This window comes from Monodelphis domestica, chromosome 3 (genome assembly GCF_027887165.1).
Source record: "Monodelphis domestica isolate mMonDom1 chromosome 3, mMonDom1.pri, whole genome shotgun sequence".
Lineage (NCBI taxonomy): Eukaryota > Metazoa > Chordata > Mammalia > Didelphimorphia > Didelphidae > Monodelphis > Monodelphis domestica.
In genome coordinates, this window is record NC_077229.1 from 110,787,495 (window position 1) to 110,815,274 (window position 27,780).

At 38.3% G+C, this 27,780-nt stretch overlaps 1 protein-coding gene across 7 annotated transcripts in view; it reads left to right on the plus strand.

The window, feature by feature from the left end:
• Window positions 1-20,474, plus strand: part of LOC100032777 (maestro heat-like repeat family member 5) — a 121,710-nt gene extending 101,236 nt beyond the window's left edge. For all 7 annotated transcript variants that reach the window (XM_056822991.1, XM_056822986.1, XM_056822993.1 and 4 more), the window contains 4 exons: window positions 4,538-4,660; window positions 17,077-17,179; window positions 18,031-18,105; window positions 20,218-20,474. In XM_056822991.1, coding sequence (XP_056678969.1) covers window positions 4,538-4,660; window positions 17,077-17,179; window positions 18,031-18,105; window positions 20,218-20,315 — 399 coding nt within the window. In that variant the 3' untranslated portion in view covers window positions 20,316-20,474. The remainder of the gene's footprint in view (window positions 1-4,537; window positions 4,661-17,076; window positions 17,180-18,030; window positions 18,106-20,217) is intronic.
• The last annotated feature ends 7,306 nt before the right edge of the window (window positions 20,475-27,780 follow it).

Genomic DNA, 27,780 nt, shown 5'->3' on the forward strand with positions numbered 1-27,780 from the left:
CAAACTTCAACCCTAGATTGCTCCCATCATCTACCTCCTCTGTTTATACTCTTATTCAAGTGTACAGACAAAGCTAAGGAAGTAGACTGAATACACTATAAATTCATGTTATCCAACTTCAACTGGGCTCCTTGGAATTAAGCAACTCTTCTATTCTTATCTAATTGATTCCCTATCTTGTTCCCTCAAATACTATTCTAAGGGCAGCAGCTAGGTAGCAGAGTGGATAGAGTACCAATTCTAGAGTTGAAAGGATCTGGGTTCATATCTGGCCTTAGATACTTCCTAGCTGTGTGACCCTGGGCAAGTCCCTTAACCCCAATTGCCCCGTCCTTGCCACTCTTCTGTCTTATTAAAACAGAAGGTGAGAGTTTAAAAAAAAAAACAAACTCTTCTAACCCTTCTGTTTCTTCAAGCCTCTCACAATTTCCTTTTCTCATATTCTCTCAGATGAAAACTTGGCTTCATTTTAATAGGAAAATTGGGGGGGGGGACCCTCTTCTCATCTTCTGTCAAAAGAAAACAAGCAATTATTAAGGGACCCCATTTGGATGTTTCAGATGTGCCCAACTCTTTGGGACCCCATTTGAAGTTTTCTTGGCAAAGATAGTAGAGTAATTTGCCATTTCCTTCTCCAGCTCATTTAGCAGATGAGGAAATTCAAGCAAATGGGATTAAGTGGCTTGCCTAGGGTCATACAACTAAGTAAGTGTATGGAGCCAGATATGAACTCAGGTCTATCAAACTCCAAATCCCAAATTCTATCCATTGCACCACCCCACTACCCCCATTAAATACCTACTATGTGCAAAGCTTTGGGCCCCTTGATATAATCTCCCACTTTCTTCATCTTTCTAGTAGTCTCTCATAATGAGGCTGCCCTGGGAATCTTTGCTGAGGTTGACCCCTCTATGGGAGTTCAGGATTCCTTTCCTTTCTCTTTTCTTGCAGCATATTGTTGTCTCAATCTATTCCTCCAAACTTGGACCCCTGCCTCTCTTCTAGTTCTTCACAGCTGCTTTCAGACATACCCAACCCTTCCCCTATCCATAAGAAAATTTCACTAGACCCTGATCATTCCCTTAAATTTGTCATCTTGAATCACTCTTCCTTTTCTCAGCCAAACTCCTCAAAAAAAAAAACAAAACCCTCTCTAGACACACTATCTATCTTCCTGTTTTCTTATACATTTCTTAGCCCTTTGCAATCTGGCTTTTTACCTTCTTCACTCACCTGAAACCTCCCTCTCCAAATTATCACTGATCTTAATGGCCAAATCTTTTCTCAGTTTTCAGACTTCTTGACTTCTCTACTCCATCTGACACTGTTGGCCCCTCTTAGGTTTCCTCTCATCTCTGGAACTCCAATACACCTCTGTCTTGGTTCTCCTCTTACCTGTCTGATCTCTTAGTCTCTCTTGCTAGTTCATCATTCATAAGACCCACTATCCAGCCATTATAAAAACAAAAACAAAAACAGCTAAATCAATTTCAGGTACAAATTCACAACCAAACGTTTTAAAAGAATAAGATGTATGTAACTCAGAATAATACAGATAATGTTTAATAGCAATAAATTGCCCAGGGGCAGCTAGGCAGTTCAGTGGATAGAGAGCCAGGCCCAGAGTCAGGAGTCAAATATTGCCTCAGACACTTCCTAGCTGTGTGACCTTGAACATGTCACTTAGCCCCAATTGCCTATCCTACCACTCTTTCACCTTAGAACTGATACTTCATATTGATTCTAAGACAGAGTATAAGTTTTAAAAAAGGAAAATACATATTTCCAACTAAAACTCTATTCTAGGCTCTCCCCATGATCAGCTTCCATGGATTTATTTATTTATTACCTTGATGCTGGTGAAACACCAATCCATATATATATATATATATATATATATATATATATATATATATATATATATATATATATATATATATATATATATATATATTCAGCCAAAGTATCTCCCCTTTGGTCCCATATCACCATCTTTTAATCATTTCAAACTTTTATATCCTGGAGACATTTTCAATTTAACATCTTAACATCAAAGCTCATTACTGGAGAAATTCCATGTGAACTGGAATGACCTCCAGGAATTGATGCAGAGTGAAAGGAGCAGAACCAGGAGAACAATGTACACAGAGACTGATACACTGTGGTACAATCAAATGTAATGGACTTCTCCATTAGTGGCAATGCAATCAATGATCCAAGACAATCCAAAGGGACTTATGAGAAAGAGCACTATCCACATTCAGAGGAAGAACTGTGGGAGTAGAAACACAGAAGAAAAACAACTTCTTGATCACATGGTTCAATGGGGATATCACTGGGGATGTAGACTCTAAATGATCACTCTAGAGCAATTATCAATAATATGGACATAGGTCTTGACCAATGGCACATGTAAAACCCAGTGGAAGGGGCAGCTGGGTGGCTTAGTGAATTGAGAGCCAGGCCTAGAGATGGGAGGTCCTGGATTCAAGTTTGACCTCAGACACTTCCCAGCTGTATGACCCTGGGCAAGTCACTTAACCCCCATTGCCTAGCCCTTACCACTCTTCTGCCTTGGAACCAATACACAGTATTGATTCCAAGACAGAAGGTAAGGGTTAAAAAAAAAAACAGTGGAATTGCACATCAGCTATGGGAGGCAGGTTGGAGGAGGGGAGGGAAAGAACATGAATCATGTAACCATGGAAAAATATTCTAAATTAATTCATTAAATAAACTTAATTTTAAAAAGAGAAGAAAGTTCATTAGCTTTCCCCTCAACCCCAACCCCTTCCTAACTTTCCTATTTCCATTTAAGGCAACTCTATTTTTCTGGTCAATAACTTCAAAGTCCTCCACAATCCCTCAATCTTGCCACTTCTACCTCCTTTTCACCCCTTTCATCCAAACCCTTCCCTTCACTCACAGAGCTGTCACCTTAGTTCTTGACCTCAATACTTCTGGACTAGATTATTGCAACAGCTTTATAATTGGTCTCCCAGCCTGGGTTCTCTCCCCTCTCCAATATGTTCTCCAAATAGTTGTAAAAAGCAATTTTTGTTAAGAGGAGATCCAACCATTTCACTACCTTACTACTGAATGATTCTGTTTCCTCTACAATCAAAGAAAAAATCCTTTTAGCTTTTGAAGCCCTTCACAACTTGGCATCAACCTATCTTTCCAGCTTCAGTGTAAATAGTTCATTCTGTACCCTATAGTTCTGCCAACCTGGCATTCTCTGTGTTCATCACACAGGCCACTCCATCTTTGCACTGAGCATCCCTCAGTCTCAGAGTATAGTCTCTCTTCAACTCTCCATCCCAGAATCCTTCTCTCCCTCCAAGATACAGCTCAAGCACTACCGTCTCTAAATGAAATCTTTTTTATGTTCCTATTTTAGAAAAGATATTTATTTTCCCAATTAGATGTAATAACAATTTTCACCATATATTTTCTAAAATTATAAGATCTAAATTGCCTCCCTCCCTTCCCTCCCCACTCACAGAGATGGTAAGCAATTTGTTCTGTTATACATGTATTATCATGCAAAACATGCTTCCATATTGGTCACTGTTGTAAGAGAATACTCATATAAAACCAAAATAAAACCATAAATAAATTGAAGTGAAATACAGTATCCATTGATCTGTATCCGACTCTAATAGCTCTTTCTCTGGAGGAGGAGAACATAATGAAGTCTTTTCTGATTCCCTCCACTGCTGGTTCCTTCCCGCTTTAACTACTTTGTATTTATCTGTATTATTTTGGTATTTGTTCTGTACATATTTATAAATGTATTTCTTTTTCCCCCCATTCAAATGTAAGCTTCTAGTGAAAAGGAATTGATTCATTCTTTTTATTTGTATTCCCAGTACTTAGAACCTGACAAACAGAAGGTACTTAACAAATGCTGATTGATAGGATCCTTAATTTCCTTCAAAACTTAGTTCAAGTGCCATCTTTTTCTTGATCCCCTCCCCCAGATGCTAGTGCCTCCTTTCAACAACAACAAAAAAAAAACTATCTTATATTTACTTTTCTCTATTTTGTATCAACCTGTCTCTATGTTGCTTCCCACAGTAGAAGAGAAGCACCTTAAAGGTTATTTCATGTTTGTCTCTATATAGGTCCAGTGACTATATAAAATGGATGGCATTTAAAAGACTTTTAATAAATGTTTGTTGATTGATTCACAGAATGAGAGTCAGATTTAAATCCTGGCTTCAATACTTACTAGATGTTTGACCCTAGGGAAATAACTTAATCTCCTGTAGCCTCAGTTTCCACTTTTGTCAAAAGGACACAATAATAGAGGACTAACAATCACAATCACTCATGCTTGTACTGTAGCAATGGGAGACATCATGATTCTTTTAATTTAATCAGAGACTCTTCACACTAGACATGATGACTTTTCTCAAAGTTCCTCCAGCTCTTGAAAGTCAGCTTTCTCCATGCAGGGGAGGAGGAGGGAGATCTGGAGCACCCTAGGGGGCTAAGGAGGGAAAAGATCCTCAGCTTTATCTCTACTTTGCAGAAATCCAAGTTCACTTTCTACCGTTGTGCGGTATTCTTGAACTGGAAACTCCGCCACACACTGTTCTGCACACTGGCCTGGGAAGAAGGCCTCAGTGCCCGCCATTTTCTCTGGTCCTGTCTGGTGAGTGAATCAGGGCTAATGTGGGAGGGACAGAAAAATAATTTTTTTGAATGCCTTAGTTTCTATTTGGTATTGGCTAAAAAGACCATCAGTGGAAGAGATCTGATACATTAACAGACAAAAATAGACATAGTAGCATTGGGTTTGATAAACTCAAAGACCCCAAGTGTTAAATCAAGGATTCAATATCTGACAAAAACGTCTGGGAAAAATCGAAAGCAGTCTGGCTAAAATGATATTTAGACCAAGAACTAACGAATGCTCTCTCTCTCTCTCTTTCTCTCTCTCTCTCTCTCTCTCTCTCTCTCTCTCTCTCTCTCTCTCTCTCTCTCTCTCTCTCTCTCTCTCTCTCTCTCTCTCTCTCTCTCTCTCTCTCTCTCTCTCCCCCCCCCAAATATGTTCCAAATGGATAAGTGACTTAGATATAAAAGATTGTCATGCATAGAAGTTCATTCGTAACCAAAAAGGGAGGTACAAGATTATAGAAAATAAAACAAATAAATTTATTACCCAGAACTGAAAAGTTTTTGCATAAATAAAATCAATGTAGCTAAAATTAGAAGGTGAGCAGTTTGAAGTGTATTTTTCTGATAAAAATCTGAATCCAAGATATTTGAAGAACTGATTCCATTAAGAGCAAGAGACATTGGGGGCAGTTGGATTTCTCAGTGGATTGAGAGCCAGGCCTAGAGACGGGAGGTCCTAGGTTCAAATCTGGTCTCAGACACTTCCCAGCTGTGTGGCCCTGGGAAAGTCACTTGACCCCCATTGCCTAGCCCTTACCATTCTTCTGCCTTGGAGTCAATATTGATTCCAAGGCAGAAGGTAAGGGTTTAAAAAAAAAAAGAACAAGAGATATTGCCCAAAAGAGAAATACAAAGAAAATAAAACATGCAGTCCTCAAAGGAAGAAGTCTAAGCTATATTCATCTAAACTAACATAAATATTATTTTATGTTATTATATAATTATATATTATATATAATTAATGAAATAATATAATATAAAATATTCATGTTAATATTAAAATATCACTAATAATTATAAAATGTAATTTAAAATAAACAAGGTTCTACCTCATACATTTCACATGACCAAAAAAAAAGAAAGTTGGAGAGACTAAGAAAACAGGCATTTTTGGTAAAATGGTAAAATTGATCCAGTCATTCTGGAAAGCAATTTGGAACAATACCCCCAAATCACTAGACATTCCCTTTTTCCAATGATATCGCTATCACACATATACCCCAAAAGAGGTAAAAAAGAAAAAAGAGACTTGTATGTGCAAAAATATTTATGACATTTTTTTTGTTGTAACAAGTAATTAGAAACAAAAAGTTTAGCCATCAATTGAACAATAAAACAAATTATGATATATTAAATGACATATTATACCATAAGAAGTGGCAAAAGGAACAGTTCCTAAACCTGGAAAGACCTTTATAAACTGATGAAAAGTAAAGTGAGCAGAACCTAGAGAGTTATTTATATAATAACATTGTAAAAAAAAATGGAAAAGACCAGTTACATTAGTAACCAATCACAACTGCGGAGAACCAGTATGAAACATTTTCTTAATAGGAGGTGAAGAAAGAGACTGATTTTGGGATATGACCAAGGGAGGGAGAGAGAGAGAGAGAGAGAGAGAGAGAGAGAGAGAGAGAGAGAGAGAGAGAGAGAGAGAGAGAGAGAGAGAGAGAGAGAGAGGGAGGGAGAGAGAGAGAGAGAGAGAGAGATGTATTTTTTTTTTTGCTTGACTCTGCATATGTAATGCTGGGATTTTTCTTTTATCCAACTTGTGCCTGGGGAGTTCCCTTCAGTTTGAGGAGAGTGGGCAAAAGGGAAGCTAAAGATAAAGTTAACAAAATGGAAAAAAAAAGAAAAATAGAAAAAATAAGAAAAAAACAAGGTCATTGAAGAAATTCTTTAAATATACAGAAGAGAGCAAAAGGCTGGTCAGTAGAAATCAGACAAGCAAGACAGTTTTGGACACAAAATTCAACATATTGAATTTGTTTGGAAGGTGAAGCAAGCTTCCCATGAGGCAGATTCTCAGCAGTACATGTAGTCATCTTTTTCCACTCTGCTTTGTTGATAGAAATGCTCATCTTATTTGATGCTGACCAAGTTCAGGATTGAAAAAGTAAAACTACAAATAAATGATTGGCTTCTTCTAGTGGAAAAACAATTGATCTCCTTTCCTTAGGAGAACTATGAATACATTGATTAAGTACTTTATTTGATAGAGTAAAGAGGAAAATATTTTCTAGTTCAATTAAAAATAAAAATAATACAATAACAATAAAAGAATCCGGGGCAGCTAGGTGGCTCATTGGATAGAGAGCCAGGCCTAGAGAGCTGGAACCTGAGTTCCAAGCTGATCTCAGATATTCCTAGCTGTATGACCTGGGCAAGTCACTAGATCCCAATTGCCTAACCCTTACTGTTTTTCTGGCTTGGAACCCAATCAATTCTAAGACAAAAGGTAAGGGGTTTTTTTTAAGTATGAAGAATAAAAGAATCCATATTTACATAGTACTTTAAGGTTGGTAAAACACTTTCCCCACAATAGCCTAAGGAGTTAATTTAGACACCATCTCGGTCTTTGAGGAATTTAGGACTTTACAATCTAACTGGAAGAAGCTAGGATACCAATACAAGGAGCCATAAAACAAACCTGTTAAATGCTAATGGTAAAAGGGAAGGGTGGTATAAAAGAAAGATTAGGTGAAGTCTGAGGGGAAAGATCATTCTGACAATGCAGGGATTTGGCAGACTTCCTGGAGGAAAGACAGTATTTGAGATGAACTTTAATTCAAATAGAGAAGACGTCAGGAAAGAGAGAGAACAAGGTCATTCAAGGTATTGGATACCAGGGTAAGCAAAGGCAAAACAGTCAGAGCATTAAGGCAATGTTATAGGCGAGGAGAATAAGTAGACCATAAGTTGGGCTGGAGTGATAGAGATGCTTGGAAGGCCTTGCAAGGGGAGAGAAAAGGGCAATAGGAAATGAGGCTGAAAATTTGGGTGACAGGTTATGGAGGGCTTTGAAAGTCAAGTGAAAGCATTTGAATGTTATGTGGACTATGATAGGGAGGCTCCTTTTTGAGCAAAGGAGGCACATGACCAGGTCCATGCAGAAGGAGCATCTTTCTGTGTTGTGACATTGAAGAAATCGTTCAGCAGAGATTTATTGCCACACTTGGTTCTCAGGAAGATACAAAGGACTTGAGTAAGGATCTCTGCTCTCATGGACCTTATGGCCTAGCAGGAAGTGGTCAGGCAGACGAGGACCCAATGTCAATAATACAGAGAATAAATGAATAAATGAAATGAAAAGAAAAGAATAAATTAAAGAATAATAAGATAGGCAAAAAAAAAGGGAGGATTGGGGAAGGTGGTAGTTCAGAAAGGAGAGAAAAAATTCTTGACCTGGAGATCAAGGAAGACTTCAGGGAGTAGCAGCATTTGAGCAGGCTACTTTAGAATGGCCACTCTAGAATGGGTAGAACTTCCACAGGGAGAGTATCAAGAAGAGTAGCATGGAGCCAGCATGGAATTTAACAATTCAGCTTTGCCAAATTGTCATTCTTCCAGTTCTACTTCCTTCAATCGCTATCAGTTCATTTAGGTCTTTCCATGTCTCTTTGAAATCAGCTGTTTCCTCATACTTTCCCCTTTTTTTGCCACCACAAAAAGAATCACTCAGTTTCTTCCACTGTAAATTGATGGGGCTCAGATGAATGCGATCTCAGGTCCCTTTTAGCTCTGATAACCTCTGCTGCCATTTTATAGTTTATGTTCTTCACTCCAAGTGTCTACCCTTACAGCCCTTCTGCCTTGGAAATTTAGTAATAATTCTAAAACAGAAGGTAAGGGGAAGGAAGCAAGGAAGCAAGCTAGGAAACAAGTAAGGAAGTGTCACATGTCAGCATTATCTATATCCTCTTCCATTTTATTTTGTTAGGTATATCTCAATTACATTTTAATCTTGTTCAGTCACATTTGGGAGTGTTGTAGCCACCAACGGAGCTGCATATTTGACACCTCTGCTCTAGTATTCTGAGACTATTATTAAGTAGGTAAATGGGTATTAAAAGGTAGATGGGGACCAGATCACAAAAAGGAAGGCTATCAATTCCATTTAATTCAACAGAAGCTCCTTGCTAAGCTCTCTATTGTAAGAAGCTATTTCCAAGCTGACATAATTTAGTACTTTTTCAGTTCATCACCTGGGATACTGAAATAAGCAGTGGAAAAAGTATTTGACTAGAAGTTAGGGGACCTGAGTTCAAATTCCAAGATTGCCAATAACTGGCTGTATGACCTTGAGCAAATCCTTTCCCCTCTTGGAGTCTCATGCCCATCCTCTATTAATTAGAAGGGACTTGGACCAGATCTTCTAAAAGTTCCCTTCCAGCTCTGACAGTCTCTTGAGTCTGAAAATCTTCCATCTTCTTTGTTTACCCAGTATGTCTTTCACACCCACACCTGCATTCTCAACATCTTTGTAAAAAAAAATAGTAAGTTGTAGAGCAAATGTTTCCATGTTCTCAATTCACACCCACATTCCCACTCAAAATTTTCCACTCAAAAGAAGCAGCAATTCTTTTTTTTCCTGAACCAATTTAAAATGAAGGTGACCCAGAATGTACTGAATCCTTGTTTCCCTAAGAGTTTCTAATTGCAAATGAAACGGTTTCCCATCACTCAAGCAAAGGAAGCAGTGTGAATTCTGCCAAGGCCCCAATGTCACAGACTTGGTTCTATCTGTAGGAAAACCTTCCTCTGCGTACCAACGGCTCCACCAGCCAAGCTTCCAAGTCTGTTGTCTTGAATTTTAGCTTCAGATCCTTAGAATGTCACATGAACTTAGAGTCGTAGAAGAAAGAATGTTTTGCAATGGATGAGGACTGAAAAAACTAGAATTTAAGTACCCACTGTTAAGTAAAAGTATCATCTACCATTAGCTAGCTAGGTTAGCTGGGAGAAATCATCTCTCCAGGGCTCACTTTGCTCATCTGCGAAACGAGAGGATTGGACTAAGACAAGGGTTCTTAAATTTTTTCCGTATTACAATCCCTTCTCCCCACATGCAATTTGTCAGTCTGGTAAAGCCAATAGACTGCTTCTTGTCATAATGTTTTAAAATGAATAAAATACATTGAATTATAAAGAAAACCAATTCTATTGAAATAAAGTTATCAAAGTGTTTTTCAAAAAAGAGTTCACAGACCCTAGGTTAAGAACTCCTGGATTAGATGCCCTCTGAGAACAAGACTCTCACTAATAAGAAGGACCTGTTTTTGCCAAGGTGGGAATGATACGAACTTTATGGAGAAATAACAACTCTATACTAAGAGGTACAGCTAGCTAGGTGGCAAAGCTAAGTGGTTAGAACATTAGACCTGGAGTCAAGAAGGACTGAGTTCTAATTAACCCTCAGAAACTAGCTATGTGACCCTGGGCAAAGTACCTAACTTCTCATTTGTGAAATGTGATAATAGTAGTGGGCATTGGCTCAGTGGATAGAACAGTCAGCTTGCATTCAGGAAACATGAATTCAAATCCAGCCTTAGACACATTCTAGTGTTTTTGGGCAAGTCACTTAACCTCTGTTTGTCTGACAAAAAGATCCACTGGAGAAAAAAAAATGGCAAACCATTCCAGTGTCTTTGACAAGAAAACCCCACAAATGTGACCATGAGGTCACAAAGAGTCAGATATGACTGAACAACAACCAAGTAAAACATAATGTCTCCTGAGGTGGTTGTGAGAATCAGAGATAATATTTGTAAAGTACTTTGCAAACCTTAAAGTGCTTTATTAATATATGATGGCTAGTTGTCATCATCATCATCACTGTCATATTAGATTTCATAATAGAGTAGAGGAAAGCCAGGAACAGTCTGACATGCACTTTAGATTCTGGAAAAAGCAGATTTAAAAGGGAAAGAAGATTTCAGAAGAAGGATTCAAAAAGTTTAGATTCTACAAAGGCTGTCAGCTCAGGAAGAATGGAAGATGCTCAAGAATAAAATTCTGAAGCTAAAAAGAGAAGCAGTTCCAATGAGAAGACAAAAACAGAGCTGCAGAGACTGATATAGATACACAATGAACTCATCAACCAACTTAAAATTTTTAAAGATATGTACAGACAAGCAAGGGCAGATAAGAAGATAATTCTCAGAGCATGGCACAGTCCTGTGAGAATAGTGGCAGGAGTGCTAAGATTCACTTTGAAATGAAGATGGCAAAGAAAGCTAAGGAAAGCAAGAAAAACAAGAATAAAACAGAGAAAAAACAGATATGCAGACACTTCCTAGCTGTATGACTCTAAGTAAGTCATTTAACCCCCATTGCCTAGCCCTTTACCACTCTTCTGCCTTGGAATCAAAACTTAGTTTCAATTCTAAGGTAGAAGGTAATGGAGAAGAGGAGAAGAGAGAAAAGAGAGGAGAGGAGAGGAGAGGAGAGGAGAGGAGAGGAGAGGAGAGGAGAGGAGAGGAGAGGAGAGGAGAGGAGAGGAGAGGAGAGGAGAGGAGAGGAGAGGAGAGGAGAGGAGAGGAGAGGAGAGGAGAGGAGAGGAGAGGAGAGGAGAGGAGAGGAGAGGAGAGGAGAGGAGAGGGAGGAGAGTGGTAGATGTCTCCATCTTTTTAAGGGGTAAGCAGTGGAAGAGAAGAGAATCTGTAAACTATCAGTCAATAGGTTTGGCATCAATCCCTGGAGAAATTCTAGAATTGATCATTAGAGAGATATTTCGTGAACTCTAGAAAAGAAACCAGTATTTACAAAGAGCTTAATATGACTTCATTAAGAACAGGACATATCAGACCAACCGGATTATCTTTTTTAGCCAAATTTAAATTTATTGAACTAGAAAGTTTGGAGAGTACTGTAGATAGAATTTGCCTATATTTGATAAAGCATCTCAGGCTATTCTTGTTGGGAAAGTGGAGTGATGTAAGTTAGACAATAATGCAGTGAGAAGGACTTGGAGTTGGTAGAATAGCTAAACTTAAACAGCTGTAGTTAATGATGGTTCGTTCATATCAAGTTGAAGGGTTGGGCTCAAAATAGTCATGTTAATGGATTCACATAAAGTTGTCAAGAGATCTCCAATGGAATACCCTAAAGGATCTATTCTTAGTCCTAAGCTGCTTGACATATCGGTGCCCTGGATAAAGACATAAATGGCACGCTGACCGAATTTTGAAAAGGCATAAACTTGAGAAGGATAGCTAAGAACATTGGAGGAAAGAATTTAGATCCAAAAATATCTTGACAACCTGGCACACTAGGTTAAATCTTATAAGATAGGACTACTGAGAGAGGACCTTCCCTGGGGAGATTGTTCTCTTCTAGTTTGAGTTGTGATCTTACTTCTTTCCCAACTAAAGAGCTCATTCACTCCTGGCTACTTAGTATATTCTAATCCTTACAGCATCTCAAATTCCTCTTGTTTTGCTTCGATAAATAGGTTTGCTCTCTATTTCTGTGTAGGATGAGTTCTTGACTAACTAGTTTTTGGAAGGCAGAGGACTACTAAGCTGATAACATAGGCAAAGGTCTACCCTCTTCCTTAAAGATAAAGTAAGCAGTTTCTTTCTTTTTGTTAAACCCTTCCTTTCCATCTTAAATCAACACCATATATTGGTTCCAAGGCAGAAGGTGGTAGGGGCTAGGTAATTGAGATTAAGTGACTTGCCCAGAGTCACCCATCTAGTCTAGATTTGAACCGAAGCCCTCCCATCTCTGGGTCCTGGCTCTCAATCCACTGAGACACCCAGCTGCCCCCAGGGAAGCAGTTTCTGTTCAGAACCTCTAATATCCCTAAACCAGAGATATATGGCGGGTAGCAGATAAATATATCTGATAATACTGTTCTTGGAGACTAGAGAAGACATTAGCCAGCCTCAGCTATCCTGAACCCTTGCCTCTTCCAACTGTCCTGCTGGTAAATACAAGCATAGCCCCTCTACTTTCCACAAAGGTTAGACCAGATCTCAAATCACAACTGTTCTTGTGACCTGCAATCCATGTCAATATATTTAACCAATTCCTAAATATATGTCTTACACCCATTTTAATGAGAGAAAAGCAGAGGATAAACAAACTATGACTGCAATTAAAAAGACAAGAAAGCAAGCAAAAAAAATTCTAAAATAGTACAAAAGTAAAAATTCTCAAAATTAGGAGAAAAATATAGAAACTTGAATATATATATTTATATATATATATATATATATATATAAGATATGAGATCTTTTTTAAGTCAATAAAATATGGACAAACCATTACATTTGCTTTCGGGAAAGTTAAAAGGGACAATGGATGGGCCTGTAGTCTGGAAGGCTAGAGTTTGAATCTGGTCTCTGACACACACAGGCAAGTCATCTCTTCTTTGGCTTCATCAAACCTTAATTGTATAATGACAGTCCTGATAAGTACCTAGCTCTCAGAGTTGTTGTGAGGATCAAATGAGATAATATTTGTATAACACTAAGCACATTACCTAGCACATAATAGACAGATATAATAAATACTTGCTTCCTTTCTTTATCAAGAAAAAGAAAAAGAAGCATAAAATTATCAAAATAAAAACTGAACATGGCAATTTCACAAGAACAGAAATGGAACAGAAACTACTATACAATGATATGACAAAAAAATCCCTGAGAACTCTAAAGAAGTGGATGATTATCTGCAAAAAAAAAAATGTCAAATAACTGAAACTAACAAAACGAGAAATAAAAAGCCCAAGTTAGGGGGAGGGGGGGTATAAGGGGGTTAGGGAAGTCAAGCAAAATGTGAATGAGTTTTCTCCCACTGCCTTCACCTCACACACAAATCGTGGACCAGGCCAAATGGATTTATAAGTGAACCCTAAATTCTCATATATATATAAAGAACAATTTACTTATACTAGAAAAAAATGTTATAAAAATGTAGACAAATTTTTCTTTTATAAGACAAAAGTTTCGATACCTAAACAAGAAACAAACCAGAGAAAAAGAACCTTACAATTTTGCTAACATTGGTGCAAAAATAATTGAGGAATAAGAAAACCATAACAATGTATCCAGAAAAGAATTCACTGTGATTAAGTTGAATTCCTAACAGGATTTCAAAGGAGTCAATATTTGGAAAATAATTCATATAATTAAGCATATAAATAACAAAAAAATGTTTTTAATAGATGTAGAAAAGGATGTGATAAAATATAGAACCCATTCATGTCAAAAATCCTAAAAAACTAATGCTTTAATGCATAAAAGGACTTTTCTTTTAATATTGTATTAACAAAAGCATACATCTAAAGCCAAGTGTTATCATTATTTGCAATGATAAAATGTTAGAATCTCTGTCATGATAAATAAAAGGAAAGCTAAAATGACCCTTGCCTCAACTATTATTTGATATAGTTTTTTTATAAATCTCAGCTCAAGCAAGAAAACAAAAACCAAGTTATAGACATCATGAAAGAAGTCAAAATCATTATTTTCAAATGACATGATAAAACACCAAAGAATCAATGCAGAAACAAATAAGATGACATACCTTTTTTAAAAATGTAGGATACAAAATAAATCCAAAAAGTCATCAACATTTCTATTATGTAATGCTAACAAAGGCAAGAAAGAAGGGCTTTTTTTATCATAAAATTAATGCCTGGGAATTAACTTCCTAAGAGGCATGCAAGTTTACATAAATACAATTCCAAAACATTTCATAAAAATAAAGGAAGATACAAGCAATTTAATAGTCACTGTTCATGGATGGACCTTGCCAAGGTAATAAAAATGATATTTCCTAAATTTGCAGAATTAGTACTATACATACCAGATTACCAAAAAGATGTGTTATAGAGCTAGACAAAACAATAATAAAATTCATTTGGAGGGATGTAATGATTTTTAAAAGTATTAGTAACAGTTATACTACATTATATATATATATATATATATATATATATCCAAACTACATTATAAGGCAATATGTTATCAATGTGATAGAGAGACAGAGAAGAGACAGAGACAGAGAAACAGAAAGAGAGAAAGAGAGGAAGAGACAGAGACAGAGGGAGAGAGAGAGAAATAACTGGAATAGACTAGTATGGGGAGCATTTGATAAAAAAGGGGGACATGAATTACTTGAGTAATGACTCCTTAGACCAATATCTTATACAAGAAATGTAAAACATGCAACCCACAACACACCAATATTCCCAAGTGCTACCAAATCAATTAAAATATACTGAGAAATATTTAACAAAATAAAAAGCAATATATCGAACATTTAGACATTATGTTTTTAAATTAAGTCAACATATAGCCCACAGGGATCCTTATGGAAAGTTTAGTGGTCTTTACTTCTGAGTTTGACACCACTGACATAACATATACCACAATAAGTTGAAGGTAGATTGTGAACTTGGGTTTTTTAAATCACATCATTAAAAAAATATGAGAGTATCTAAGGGGGAAATTCTTTTTTTAAGAAGGGGTGAGAAAGAAAAAAGTGATCATAGATACTTTCAACAACATAAAATTAAAAGAATTAATGAAGATAGAATTAGAAGTAAAGTAGTAGAGTTGGAAAAATGTTTGTATCAAATATCAGCAACAAAAGTCACATGATACCCAAGATATAGAGACTTTATTCCCTTACATAATACCAAGAGAAGACATTCTCCAGTAGATTAGTGATAAAAAAAATAGAAACAGTTTTCAAAAGAAGAATTAGAAATTCTAAATAGCCTTATGAAAATACTCTCCACATCAGTAATAGTAAAAGAAATGCAAATTAAAACAATTCACAACTGGAAAATGGAGACAAAAATAAATTATTCCAAGTTGGAACAATCAATGAAGTGTCTGTAGAGTTAACATTTTGGTTAACAAACAAGTTAACATACAAGACAAGTTACTAAACAGTCCAACTCATTTGAACCAGTGGCTCCTCAGAAGTCAAAGACAGAAACTGAGATCTAATACATACCAACACGTTCAGCACTAATTATGGCAGAAAAGAACTAGAAGAAAAGCCAAGCTCTATCAACTGGGGAATGACTTCAGAAAGGGTCCCTTGGGAATATCACTCTTCCAAATGACACTCAGACTAGCAGGTTGAATCCCTAGAACACCACTGGCTGCCTCACCCTGCAGGGTTTTATGGGCAACCCTAAAGAGGGAGGGAGGTTGTTCTATTCATTAGCTCTTAGTATTGAACACCAATTTATTTCTTACCAATTTTTAAACCCTCATCTTTTTTAGAATCAATACTAAGTATCGGTTCCCAGCAGAATATCGATAGGGGGTATTTTTAATGGGAGAATGAGCCAATTAGGTTTGGTCCTTAAAGTCTGCCTTATATTCAGTTAGAGGCTGTGTATATCTGCTTCCAGAAATGTGTCATGGAGGAGTGGGTCAAGTGACTTGCCCAGGGTCCAACAGCTAAGAAGTATCTGAGGTTAGATTTGAACCGAGGACTTCCCATCTCCTGCTAAGCTCTCTATCCACTATGCTGCCCCTTATACTACCAATGAACACCAATTCAACTTTACAAAGTAATATTTTTATTACTGAGAAGATATAGCAAATACTGAAGTACATTGTCTTAAACAGGGAACATACCCTCCTCTATACCCCAGGCCTTAGGAATAGTGAATTAAAACTCAAAAGTGAGTGAGAGAGAGAGAGAGAGAGAGAGAGAGAGAGAGAGAGAGAGAGAGAGAGAGAGAGAGAGAAGAGGGGAAGAGAGGGGAGGAGAGGAGAGGAGAGGGAGAAGAGAGATGGAGAGAGAGACACACACACACACACACACAAAGAGGAGACACTGAGAAAGAGGTTCCTGACCCTGTCTACCTTATATTACAGTGTTTGTGCCCATTCTAAGCAACTTGAGGGCAAAAAGAGGTCATCCTTCCTCTTTCCCTCCCAAAGAGCCTAAGGGCACAGGATTGGGAATGCCATAGGTCCTCATTGAATGTCTAATATCTGAATAAATCAGTGGAAAAGATTTCAGAAGACCTATTATGAGACTCACCTCTGATACTTCCTATTTGTGTGACCATGAGCCTCAGTTTACACATCTATAAAATGGAGTTAATAATACTCACTATCACAGGGTGATTATAAGGAAAGTGATATGTAAGCTTTTAAAACAAAGAAATGAGAGCTATATTAATATAAACGACTGAGAAAATGTGCAGGAAACTCTAACCTGGAAAAGTCGGGATAAAGGCTAAGGATCCAGAGGCTCTGGTCATAGTTAGTTGATCCTTCTTCCCCCTAAGAAGGGACCTACAGGACAAAGGGCATACAGTGGCCCTGGGACATAAGACCCATAAACCTTGGGGAAAGGGCAGCCAGGCCTATAAAGTTAAGGCCTCCAAACGTTTTCTTTTTGACACAGATGGAGAACAGTAACGGAGAATTTCAGATCTATCTCACGCAGGCTCTTAAATATCTCCACAGCCACCTTCGAAACCTCAAGACTTCAGCTGCCTTGTTTATAGGTAAAAGGGGGGTAGCTGAAATACACTGAGGGTCCTCTCCTCCCTTCTACCTTTCCCTCTTCTGCTCTGTCTCACTACTGGCCACTTCTCTCTCCTTTATCTTCTAGAGTATCCCTCCATCTCTAGTTCTTTTCTCCTATTTCCCCCCTTCTATTTCTCTCTCTTTCCTTCTCTCTTCTATCTGTGACCACCTTCTCTGTCTCTCTCTCTTTCTCTCTTCTTATCTCTCTCTGCTAACTTCTCTCCCCTTTTCTACTCTCTCCTCCTTTCAGTTTTCCTCTTATTTGTCTCCTTTTTACTGCTTTACTCCTCTTTCCCTTACTCCTCTCCTCTCTTTCAACTGTTCTCTCCCAACTCTCTTGACTTCTCTCCTCTCTTCTCCTTTCCTCTTCTTCTGACTCCTTTCTTTGTCTTCTCTTTTCTTCCTCTCTCCTCTCCTATCTCTTCTTTTGTGTGTGTCTCTTCTCTCTTCTCTGTTCCTCTCTTGTCCTTTCCTTTACTCCTCTCCTCTTTTCTCTCCCTTTCTTGTAACAGTATTGACTTTGGCTATGGATGAAATAGAAAGTTAAGGTCTTACCTCGACCTATTAAGCACCCAACCATCCAAGTCATCCCTAACCAAATTCCCAATCTAGATTCTGCTACAAGCCCTCTCCTCCCTGCAATCCTGATCATCACCCATCCCAGTCTCATCTATATATGCTGATTTTACCCCTACCCTGAGGAGAGACAGAGAGGAATTCCTAGAGTCCCAAAGATGGTGGAAGGCTCTCCCTCACATCCACTATCATTATTCCCTTCAGGGTTTAAATGAGGTCTTTGACAAACCCTTTTGTTTGTTTATCCATTCAGGCTACACCATCTGTTATTACCCTAAGGCTATCTTCCAGAAAGCAAATGAAGCCGACATGGCCTTGTTCTATTCCAGTAAGCCTCCAATTGGGATCAACTGGGTTCCTTTCCTGATTCCACTCAATGGCCAGTCCATTCCATGCCCCTCTTTCAGCTTCCCTCCTTTAGCAGCTGGGCTTCCAATGGCCCTGGGGATCTAAAATTGTGGAACATAGAATGTCAGAGCTGGAAAGGTTTTAATGGTCACCTAGTGGTCACCTCTCTCATTTTACAAAGAAGAAAACTGAGACCCAGAAAAGGAAACAGGGCCAGCATTAGACTCCTGATTCCACACTGGCTCTCAGGTTTTACTTCATCACACACTTGAACTCTCAGGAAAGGACCTCAGGAGCAAAAGACAAAAAGGTAGGAAAAGCTATACCCAATCCAAGGCAGATGGGAAGAAGGTAGCAGAGGTAGTAGGCAGGACCAAAATTATTAGTCCTAAGAAAAAGATTTTCAGGGGGTGGTAGGTGTGGTTCAGTGGCTTGAGAGCCAGGCCTGGAGACTTGGGGTCAATTCTGGCCTCAGACACACCACCTAGCTGTGTGACCCTGGACAAGTCACTTAATCTCCATTGACTAGTCCTTACCACTTTTCTGCCTTGGACCCAATATACAGTATTGATTCTAAGAAGGAAGCTTTTTTTGTTTGTTTGTTTAATTCATACAAAGGATCTCAAGGCCATTCATGGAGACCATTTTCTCCTCCCTACCACCTTGTTCTTACTCTCCTGCCAGGGCCTATTCCTCTGGGAATGAGAAAAAGCTGGAATTTTTTTACCTGGCTTTGCTATTAATTTGCTGTGCAACATTGGACAAGTCACCTTGCCTGTCCTGAAGTTTTTGTTTACTCATCTAATTAAACAGATGAATATCTGAGCCCTACCTTCTTCACCAGGGTTGGTATTCTGGTAGATACTTTCCAAGTTCTAAGGTCTCTTTTATCTCTACTGTTCCTTCTTCTAAGGCTTCTTCTAAGTTCTAAGGCTTCTTCCATCTCTAGTGTATTAAAGTCCTACATTCTGTGCTATAAAGTTCCTGCCAGCTTGAACATACTATGTTCTAACTTCCTAAGTTCTAAGGTCCTTTCCATCTCTAGTGTTCTATGTCCTAACATCTTATGTTCTAAAGTTTCTACCAGCTTGAGCATTCTACGTTCGAAGTTCTGAGGTCTCTGTCATCTCTACTGTTCTACGTTCGGACATGCTAAATTCTAAGACTTCTTCTATCTCTGGTGTTCTAAGGTCCCTGCCAGCTCAAACATTCTGTGTTCTAACTTCCCAAGGTCCAAGATCTCTTCTATCTCTGCTGTTCTGTAGCCTAACAATATGTTCCAAGGCCCCCGGGGCTCAAGTGTTCTGTGTTCTGACTCTATATGTTCTAAGTCCCTTCTAGTTCTTACTGTTCTGGATTTGGAGTTGAGACACCTCGGTTCAAATCTTAGCTCCAACACTTACTCAGCTGAGAGTGACTGTTGGTTAAACAATTTGCCTTTACAAGTCTCAAGTTTCTCAACCATAAAACTGGAGAAATTGTGCATTGACCTGAGATTGTTTGTGGTGAAGGCGGTACTGTAAACCTTTAAAACGCCATAGAAACCTGAGCTCTATCTGTATAATTCCGTTCAGTTAATACTTGTGAAGTAAGTGCCTGGTGCCTAATCTGTAAAATGGGGGAAATAACACTTTTACTGGCTAGTGGCTAGCCTCTTGGTTTATGGGGGGGGGGGGGGGGGGAGAATGGTGTCAGATCCTAAAGCTCTATAGGCATATGAGTTACATCAGAGACCTCTTCCAGCTCTAACATTTTGTGATTGAATTAAGGCCTTTTCCCCATCATTAAAATAATTCCCCTCTCCTTTCCTCAGCCTGTTTCAGCCTATCAATGACCCTAAGGCTAGTCTACTCCCTAGCTTTCTAAAATAGGGGCTGGGGAGGGAGATGTGTGTGTGTATGTATATATGGCTTGGACTTTGGTGGGGAGAAGGGGTTAAGGACTCTCTTTAAATGCCAACTGCATCCCATCCCAACCCTTTGGGAGCTAATAGACCACAGATCCAAAGCCCAGGGTTATAGGAAGGGCCTGGGTGGTCCCTGGGTAGAGACAAGGGCAGGGGAAACTCTCACTGGGTTTTCCTCTCTTTGAGCTTTTGAAGAACTCAAGAAAGACCCGGAACAGGCCATCAGGGACTTCGCCAAAAGGCACTCCATCTTCCTGGAGGAAGCATCTAAAACAGTGCACTGACCTCATGCTTTACCCATTCCACACCGTCTCCCAATTCCTCCAGGTCGGATATCTCCGATTACTTTCAGGCACCTTCCTCATCTCCCAAATTGGTTTTTTTTTTTGTTTGATTGCTTCTTTTTTCTTTTTGATTTAAAAGAAAAAACTAGGTTCAAAGGAGCTTCTGACCTCTTCCTTGTCCCCCTTTCTGTTCCCTTACTCTTCCCAATGCTCCTTTCCCTCCTAAGAAGGACAGGGTAGGTATATCTTGCTGGATAAAGTAAACAAGGTGTCCTGGAAGACAAACCAGGTCACATTGGGTCAGCTCTGTCCTGTTTTCTCTTCATGGACATGGACATACTTTGAAATTCTCTTACAAGGGGCTGGGAATTGCCATACTTAAGCTGAGCATAGAGATGTCCATCCATGAAGTCATTTTTGGTGGCTTGTGGTTCTCCTACAAATTAGAGTCGAGGGCCTCTTTCTAGGCAGGTACAGAAGAGTCCCTTCCACCAAACTCTTGATTCCATTGCTTCATGGCAAAGAACATGGGTCTTTTTGAGCTGGAGTTCCCTAGTGTACCAACTTGCCCACCATATGCTCAAGTTTAGTTTTGGGCTTGGGAGATGACTTCTCTCATCCTCCCTTTCTTCCACTGCCCTCCCCCAATCCCAACTCAGTTACTTACTTGCTCAACCAAATACTTTTCAAACACCTACTCTGGACAAGATCCATTGTTAAGTGCTGGAGATTCAGAAACAACAAAATGAAACAGTCCCTGACCCCAAGGAGTTTATATTCTACTGGGAGAAGGAAAGGGAAATAAGACATGTAAAAATGTAGACCATTAAAAAGTGACAGTAGGAGAGGCAAAGTAAAAACTGTGGGAGGTTCTGGAAACAGTTTATGGAGAAAGGATCACCCAAGCTGAGTTTTGAAGATGGCGGTCTACAAACTTTTTTCCATTGTGCATCTCTGTTCTTGCACCTTATTCAAGAGCACGTACCCCAAATATATGTATGAATAATGATATCTATAAATTATATGCATATACATGATTTTTAAGTCCAGTTTATTTTTAATACTTGATTTTAATTACTGTCATGCCTGAAAAAGATACTTCACATAGATACTTAAATCTGAACAGATAAAAGTGTGTGGCTAGCTTCACTTACTAAATCATGACACTCATTTTTCAATTTATTTCATCATTTGCACAAAAGATTGTTGTTGAAATTTGCCCTTCAAATTTTCATCTTCTCTGATGCCCATCGCTTATTCTTGCAAACTAATTGGAAAGTGCTGCATTTTTATATGTATTTTTTTAAACCCTTACCTTCCATTTTGGAATCACTACTGTGTATTGTTTCCAAAGCAGAAGAGTGGTAAGAGCTAGGCAATGAAGATCAAGTGACTTGCCCAGGGTCACACAGCTGGGAAGTGTCTGAGGTCAGATTTGAATCCAGGACCTCCCATCTCTAGGCCTGGCTCTCAATCCACTGAGCTACTACCCAGCTGCCCCCTGCATTTTTGTATTTTTAACAAATGTTTCAGAACTCACTGAAAATATTCATTTGGAAGAAAAACAAACTAGAAAATTCCATTTCCAAGTTTACAGTGTACAGATAAGCATACATTGTAGGTAACATCATTTGGGGCAACAAAATCACAACAATAGAAATATTTCTAAACATTCATTTTCAAAATGTTCCCTCTGTAGCACAGGTTTCTTTTTTTTAAAAAACAGTTGCTTTTTCTTTCATTGTTAAAATATCACATTTGTCTCATATACAAAGATATGTAAGGAATGATCACAAATATAGAAGACATAAAGCCAGTCTCCATGGATAAGTGGTCAAAGGGTATGAACCAGCAGTTCTCAAAAGAACTGCAAACTATTAATGATATGTGAGATTGCTCCAAGTCATGCAAAATATGAGAAACACAAAGCAAAACAACTCTGAAATTTTACCTCACACTCACAGAAAATGACAGCTCAGAGAATAATCAGTGCTGGAGGGGCTGTAGAAAGACAGGCACACCAGCTTAGTGAAATTGTGAATTGATCCAGTCATGCTAAAAGGATTGAAAATTGGAATGAAACACCGACAAAAGTGTTCATAAATATCCTTTGATCCATAGACCATACAGTTCAGCATATATCCCAAAGAGGTCCAAGATAGGAAGGTTCAATATACACCAACATATTTGTAGCAGCACTTTTTGCCACAGAAAAGAGTTGGGGGGGCGGAGAGGGAAGAGTATATGATGATCATTAGGAGAATGGCTGGCACCATGGTGGAATGATAGACCATTATGAATCTTTTTTATACAAATGAAGACTACAGGGAGCCATGAGAAAATTTATATGAATTAGGAAAAGTTAAATAGACCAGGAAACAAACATACAACAACATAAATGGAAAGAACAAGACTGAAACTGAACATGGTGTTTGGCCTCAAAGAAAACAAACAAACAAAATGTATCTTCTTTGCAGAGGAGTGTGACTTTGAATGTCAAGCATTGCATATACTGTCAGACTTGATTGACGAATTGATTGGCTTTACTGTACTATCTTTTTTTTTCTTTCTATCCTTCCTTATAGAGGCTAATTATGAGGAGATTGGGATGTGCTGGGAAATGAAAGTGATATAAAAAATTTTAATTGTTTTTAATGTCAACTCTTAATGAGAGAGTGAGAAGACTTTTTTAAAAATATCTCCTAGGTAGCCTATTACTGATAGCCACTTGTCATCAGGAAAGAAGAAAAAAAAAGATGAGCAAACTTGGAGCATTTTTCTTTTTGGAAAAAAAAATCCCTAACATTATGCTCAGAAACAAGTACTTTGCAGGAAATAAAGCTAACCAGTAAACCTCTGTGGTGATAAAGTTGTCATTTGTAATGTAGTGAAGGGAAGGTTTTTTGCCTTTTTTTCCCCCTTTGGTAGAATCTGCCAAATGCTTCATCATGAAATATTTACATTTTTCAGATATTTGAGTCTACAAATTTACAGATGCTTTTGCAATGTATATCACCTTCAAATATGCATATGTTAGTCTTCCTATGACATATTTCATGACTCTCAAGATTCAGCTAAGTTTATAGAGATTAAAATCAAGCATGTGAATCTCTCAAATACCAAAATTGATCTGTGATTTCCTCAATTTGCCAGAAGATCAATAAACAAGCATTGAATGCCTACTATGTTTTGGAGAAGAAACTACAAATTTGTCAATTGATTGGATATGTGAGGTGAAAAGGTGGGGCTGATGATGGCATCAAAGTTGCAAATATGAGTGACTAAAAGGGTAATGATAATTGACAAAAATAGAAATTGGGATGAGTTTGATGGAAAAGGTGAAATTTTCAATGCAGATTATGCCCAATCTCTGTGATTCATCTCAGCATGAATATGAGAGGACCAGGTGGCCCTTCTCCATATGATAAAACCAGCCCAAAGGTATCGGGTTCAGCCACAAAAAAAGATAGTGGAATGAAGACTGGGTAAGCTAGAGAGGGAGAAATTTTTCACAATTCTGTAAGTGCAAGTTTACAGAGGATGCCTGGATCATGATTAAGTTATAATAGCTTAGTACAAAAGGAAAGAGGCTGGAAACTCTCACAGCAGTAGGAAAAGACAGACTAGAGTATTAAGGAATAATAGGTGAAAGGGGTGATTGCGTTGGAGACAACACCCAGTGTTGTGACTTCTGCTTCTGGTAGCCAAGACAAAGAAAAAGTTGGAAAACTATTTCAGCAATAGGGAAGACTGAAATGCAAGTTCAAAAGAGGACAGCAAAGCCAAAATAGAAATGTGTGAAGCCTCAAAGGAGAATGTTCAAGAATATCAAGCCCAAATTGAACAGAAAGAGCTCCAAAAGAAGATCACAAAACAAATGAGAGAGGTAGAAGAAAAATTGTGATAGGAAGAGTTGTTGGCAGTCATGGGAATGGGAAAATACAACCCAGATTCCCACTCTACAATCAGTTGGCCTTGGACTGCCAGTGGTCATCCCATAGACTTTTGAAGTTGCATGGTCCCTAATTAGATTACTGTTCCAAGAGACTAAGATAAGGAAGCAGTGCATTTCATGCATATAGGGATAGCCTATTTGAAGTCACAGAGACTGGGAATGGAATGCTAAGTTTCAGAAACAGTTACTAGACCAAGTTGGCTAGAAGACTGAATACCTGAGGATAACAATAGGAACAAAGCCTAGAAGGGTAGGTCAGAATCAAGATTACGAGTGATATTAAATATGTCTGATGGATTTATCATTTTCCAAGAAGCAATAGAAAAGCACTGGAGGTTGTTGGAGCAGAGCTTGTCATAGTCAGATATCTGCATCAGATTATTTTAGCAGATGTATAAAGGATAGATTGAAATGGGAAAAGACTCGAAACCCAGTTAGGAGACAAGAGATGAGTGTCTGAATTAGGATAGTAAATGGGGAGGAGTTGGATGAAAGACTGTTGTGAAGTTAGAATCAATAAGACATCAAAAGGTTGTTTGGGGGGCAGCTGGGTAGCCCAGTGGATTAAGAGCCAGGTCTAGAGATGGGAGGTCCTAGGTTCTAATCTGGCCTCAAACACTTCCCAGCTGTGTGACCCTGGGCAAGTCACTTGACCCCCATTGCCTAGCCCTTACCACTCTTCTGCCTTGGAGCCAATACACAGTATTGAATCCAAGATGGAAGGTAAGCGATAAAAAAAAAAAAGATTATATGTGGGCTATGAGGGAAGGGAATATTCAAAGATGATTCTGAGGTCATAAACCTGAAGGACAAGATGGCTAGTAATGGCCTTAACAGAAATGGGTAAGTCTGAAGAAGTTTCAGGTTTGAGCAAGGAAGATAAGTTCTATTGTTCATATATTTGTAATGATAGCTCCTAGGACCAAAGCCCCACTTCCCCTTTTCCCCTGTTAGCATCCCCCTCTTTCACTGCACCTGCTGGAACTCCAGAACAAAAACAAGTAGTCCCACTTCATAGGGTGCTCTTACTTCCCATGCTGAGACCTGACAAATCCATGATCGATTGATGTTCTGGACTTATACCATCTGCACCCTATTAAGGTCTATACAAGCCTGGCAACCAAAAGCCCCCACCCCCAAAGCCAACCTCCTTAGGGCTAGCCAATCATCTGGACACAAGTACCCCAACTTTGCCCAATAGAGTCAATCCAGGTTGCCTCATCCAAGACCACCACTCTATAAAATATTGCCCCCCTTCTCCGCCCAGGGGAAGACCCCTAGCCGTCTACAGTTGCAGGCTTCCCCACTCCCCTGCTCTTCCTTCCTTCCCCACAATAAAGCTTTCCTATACTATATTACTCAGTCTCTGTCTCATTTGCCTCAGGTCAGACCCCATCAGCCATGTCTGACAATATTGAGTTTGAGATGGCAATGGGTCATCAATGATGACAAGTGAAGATATTTAGCGGGCAATTGGCATTGAAAGACTACAGTTCTAGAGAGTAGAAAAGCCAGTGAACCAACAAGCATCTAGGAAGTGTCTATGATGTGCCAGGCACTCTGCTAGGTGCTGGAAATACAAAAACAAAAACTAAATAGTCTTTGCTCTCAAAGTCTTTGTATTTGGGGATAGGAAAGGAGATAGAAATTTAGTTATCTGAATAGAAGTTAGATCTCGTGGGAGTTGATGAAATAACCAGAGAGGCTGTAAAAAAATGAAAGTGAAAGACAGAGCCTTGAGAAATATCAGCATTTAAAAGGGTAGGAGAAAATTGGAAATTCACCAAAGGAGACTGAAAAGGAAAAGTCAGACATGTAAAAGGCATCAGATATGCCAAGGGAGGAAAGACTATGCTATAAGAGTGTGTCGTCAGCATCAAAATTTTCAGAGGTCAAGTAGACTGAAGACTGAGAAGAAGCTATCAGATGAGACAGCTAAGGTGTCACTGGTAAACTTGGAAGGAGCAGTTTCAGTCTAGTAGTGGGGTCAGAAGCCAGATTGCAAGGGTTTGGCAAGTTTGAGATGAAAAAGGGACAAACTACCTTTTTTCTACAATTTTATCTGTGAAGGGGAAAAGAGAGGTGTTGATAACTTGAAGGAATGTCATAGCCAAGTGCAAGCATTTGGGTTTAGGGAAGGCAGGAATCAAGGAGTCTTGGATGTATCTGAAGGGAGGAAAGGAGCCAGTGTATAAGAAGAGATTTGATATGAAAGAGTAAAGAAATACTACAGATAGAATAAAATCCCTGGGAGTATACCTGCCAAAACAAACCCAGGAACTATATGAGCATAGCTATAATACACTTTTTAGACAAATAAAGTCAGATCTAAATCATTGAAGAAATATTCATTGTTCATGGATTAGCAGAGCCAACATAACTAAAATAACAAATCCTACCTAATCTACTAATTCAATGCAATCCCAATTAAATTTTTAAAAAATTAATTTATTGCATGAAAAAACAATAACAAAATTCATTGGGAAGAACAAAAGATCAAGAATATCTAATTAATGAAAAAATGTAAAGGAAGGCGATCTAGTAGTACCAGATTTTAAATTGTATTATAAAGCAGTAATTATTAAAACTATCTGGTACTGGTTAAGAAATAGAAAGGTAGATCAGTGGGTTAGGACAGACATGTAACAGAAGTAAAAGATTATAATTACCTTGTATTTGACAAAAGCACAGATCCAGGTTTTTTAGATTAGAAATTTCTATTTGGTCAAAATTGTTGGGACAACTGGGAAGTAGTTGCACAGAAGCTAGATACAGAATAATATCTTTCATTATTCACTAAGATAAGATCAAAATGGATACATGATCTAGACAAATGGAGATCTCATAAGAATATTACCTATCAGACAGGAGGCAAATTGATTGTGAAATGTAAAATGGAATTCTGAGTACATTAAATCGAAAAAGTTTTGTACAAATAAAATAAATGTTGCCAAAATTAGAATTCTCATATCTTAACTATATAGAAAACTTTGTCATATTTATAAGAATAAGAGTCATCCCCAAATTATAGGAGTTCTCTTTGTGGTGACAAAGAACTGGAAATTGAAGAGATGTCCATCAATTGGGGAATGGCTATTAACAAATTGTGGTATATGAGCATGATGGAATACTATTGCACAATAAGAAATGATGAGCAAGCTAATTGCAATAAAACAAGTAAAGAACGACGTGGGATAATGAACAGAGAAATGAGTAGAATCAAGAGAATGTCATACACAGCCACAGATTTGATTTTTGAAGAATAAATTGTGAATGTTACCTCCAGAAAGATAACTAAAAGGTGGAAACATGAAAGATATAATTTGTATGAACATGTCTGTCTCCCAGATGATGCCTTCTGTGATCTGGAGTGGTGTGAAGGGGCTGGAACACTTGTGTATAAATTCTATTAATAAAAAAGAGGAAAGGAATCATCTAGGAGGCAAGCACCCAGAGGCTGATCAGAAATGTGTCATTTTAACAGTGATGGAATAAAAATGAGAGAGAAGT